The sequence below is a fragment of the Bison bison genome, unplaced genomic scaffold, assembly GCF_000754665.1.
Source record: "Bison bison bison isolate TAMUID 2011002044 unplaced genomic scaffold, Bison_UMD1.0 scf7180017859513, whole genome shotgun sequence".
Lineage (NCBI taxonomy): Eukaryota > Metazoa > Chordata > Mammalia > Artiodactyla > Bovidae > Bison > Bison bison.
In genome coordinates this window covers 5,079-6,304 of record NW_011490085.1, presented here as the reverse complement: position 1 = coordinate 6,304, position 1,226 = coordinate 5,079, and the positions used below count along the sequence as shown (strand labels likewise).

Sequence of the window (1,226 nt, the reverse complement as noted above, 5' to 3'; positions counted from 1 at the left end):
TGTCCAAGGTCACCCAGGGTGTGTGTGTTGGGGGGGAAGGCAGGACCGGGGTCACAGACCAGGTACCCATGGACTCCAGGGTGCTCAGCCGGCTCCCCACGTCAGCCCGGTTTGTAGACAGGAGACAGGCTGGGAGGGGAGGGGTCTTGCCCCGCCTGAGGCTGACGGCCACACTGCCCACCTCAGCTTCGGTGGAAGCCCCTCCCCACCCTGGTGGGCAGCGTGGCCTGCAGGCGCCAACCCTGGCCCAGCCTGACCGCCCGCACTGGCAGACCCCCCCCACGAAGGGCCTTGTGGCTCCGGGGGAACCTGAAGGGGTCAGAGCGGACCGCTGCAGTGGACGGGCTCCCCTTTTCTGTCCTGATGAACGGCTGTCGGGCTCTGAAGCCGCAGCACAGAAGCCTCCTCCCCGGTCCCGTAGGTGAGTCCAGGGCCTCGGCGTTCAGGAGGCCCTGCCTCCCCGCCCTGGCACGCTCCCTTCCTGCAGGCCTGCTCCACCAAGGGCCGGGGCACCATGGCAGCAGTGATGCACATCCAGGAGTTCACCCCACGCTTGCTCCAGACGCCACAAATCCCCCCGCCCCCCACCTAGGGACCGCCCTGGGAAGGGCCTCATCTTCCAGCTCGGCTCAGCCCACACCCCCAGGACTCGGGGCTGCAAGGCCCTGTCTGGAGCCAGGAAGGGCCCGGTGGGGGCAGCGGCTCCTGCAGAGCTTGACCTGATTAGCGCTGCAAGCCTCTCCCCGTGCGTCTGGCTAATGAGGCGCTGGTGGGCAGGCGGATGGAGCCCTCGCTTCCCCAGGCCACTTGCTGCGTCTCCCTGCTCTCCTCAGTGTGACCAGTACCGCAAGGGCATCATCTCAGGCTCCATCTGCCAGGACCTGTGCAACCTGCAGCAGGTGGAGTGGAGGACCTGCCTCTCCTCCGTGCCAGGCCAACAGGTAGGCCTGGCGGGGCTCAGCCCCTGGGGCCCTGCCGCCCGCGGTGCGCCCTGAGGGGGCCGTGTACACAGCGGGTCCCTGTGCTTCCGCAGGTGTACAGCGGGCTCTGGCAGGGTAAGGAGGTGACCATCAAGTGTGGCCTGGAGGAGAGCCTGAGCTGGAAGGCCGGGGCCGACGTGGCCCCCCGGCGGGAACTGGTGCTGTTTGACAAGCCCACTCGGGGCACCTCGATTAAGGAGTTCCGGGAGATGACCCTCAGCTTTCTCAAGGTCAGCTGGCCCTCCT

General features: G+C 67.9%; 1 protein-coding gene across 1 annotated transcript in view; it reads left to right on the top strand.

Annotated features, from left to right (window-relative positions):
• Positions 1-39: 39 nt before the first annotated feature.
• Positions 40-1,226, top strand: part of LOC104981934 (protein FAM69B-like) — a 5,594-nt gene continuing 4,407 nt past the window's right edge. The window contains exons 1-2 of the mRNA XM_010831200.1: positions 40-941; positions 1,034-1,218. Coding sequence (XP_010829502.1) covers positions 759-941; positions 1,034-1,218 — 368 coding nt within the window. The 5' untranslated portion in view covers positions 40-758. The remainder of the gene's footprint in view (positions 942-1,033; positions 1,219-1,226) is intronic.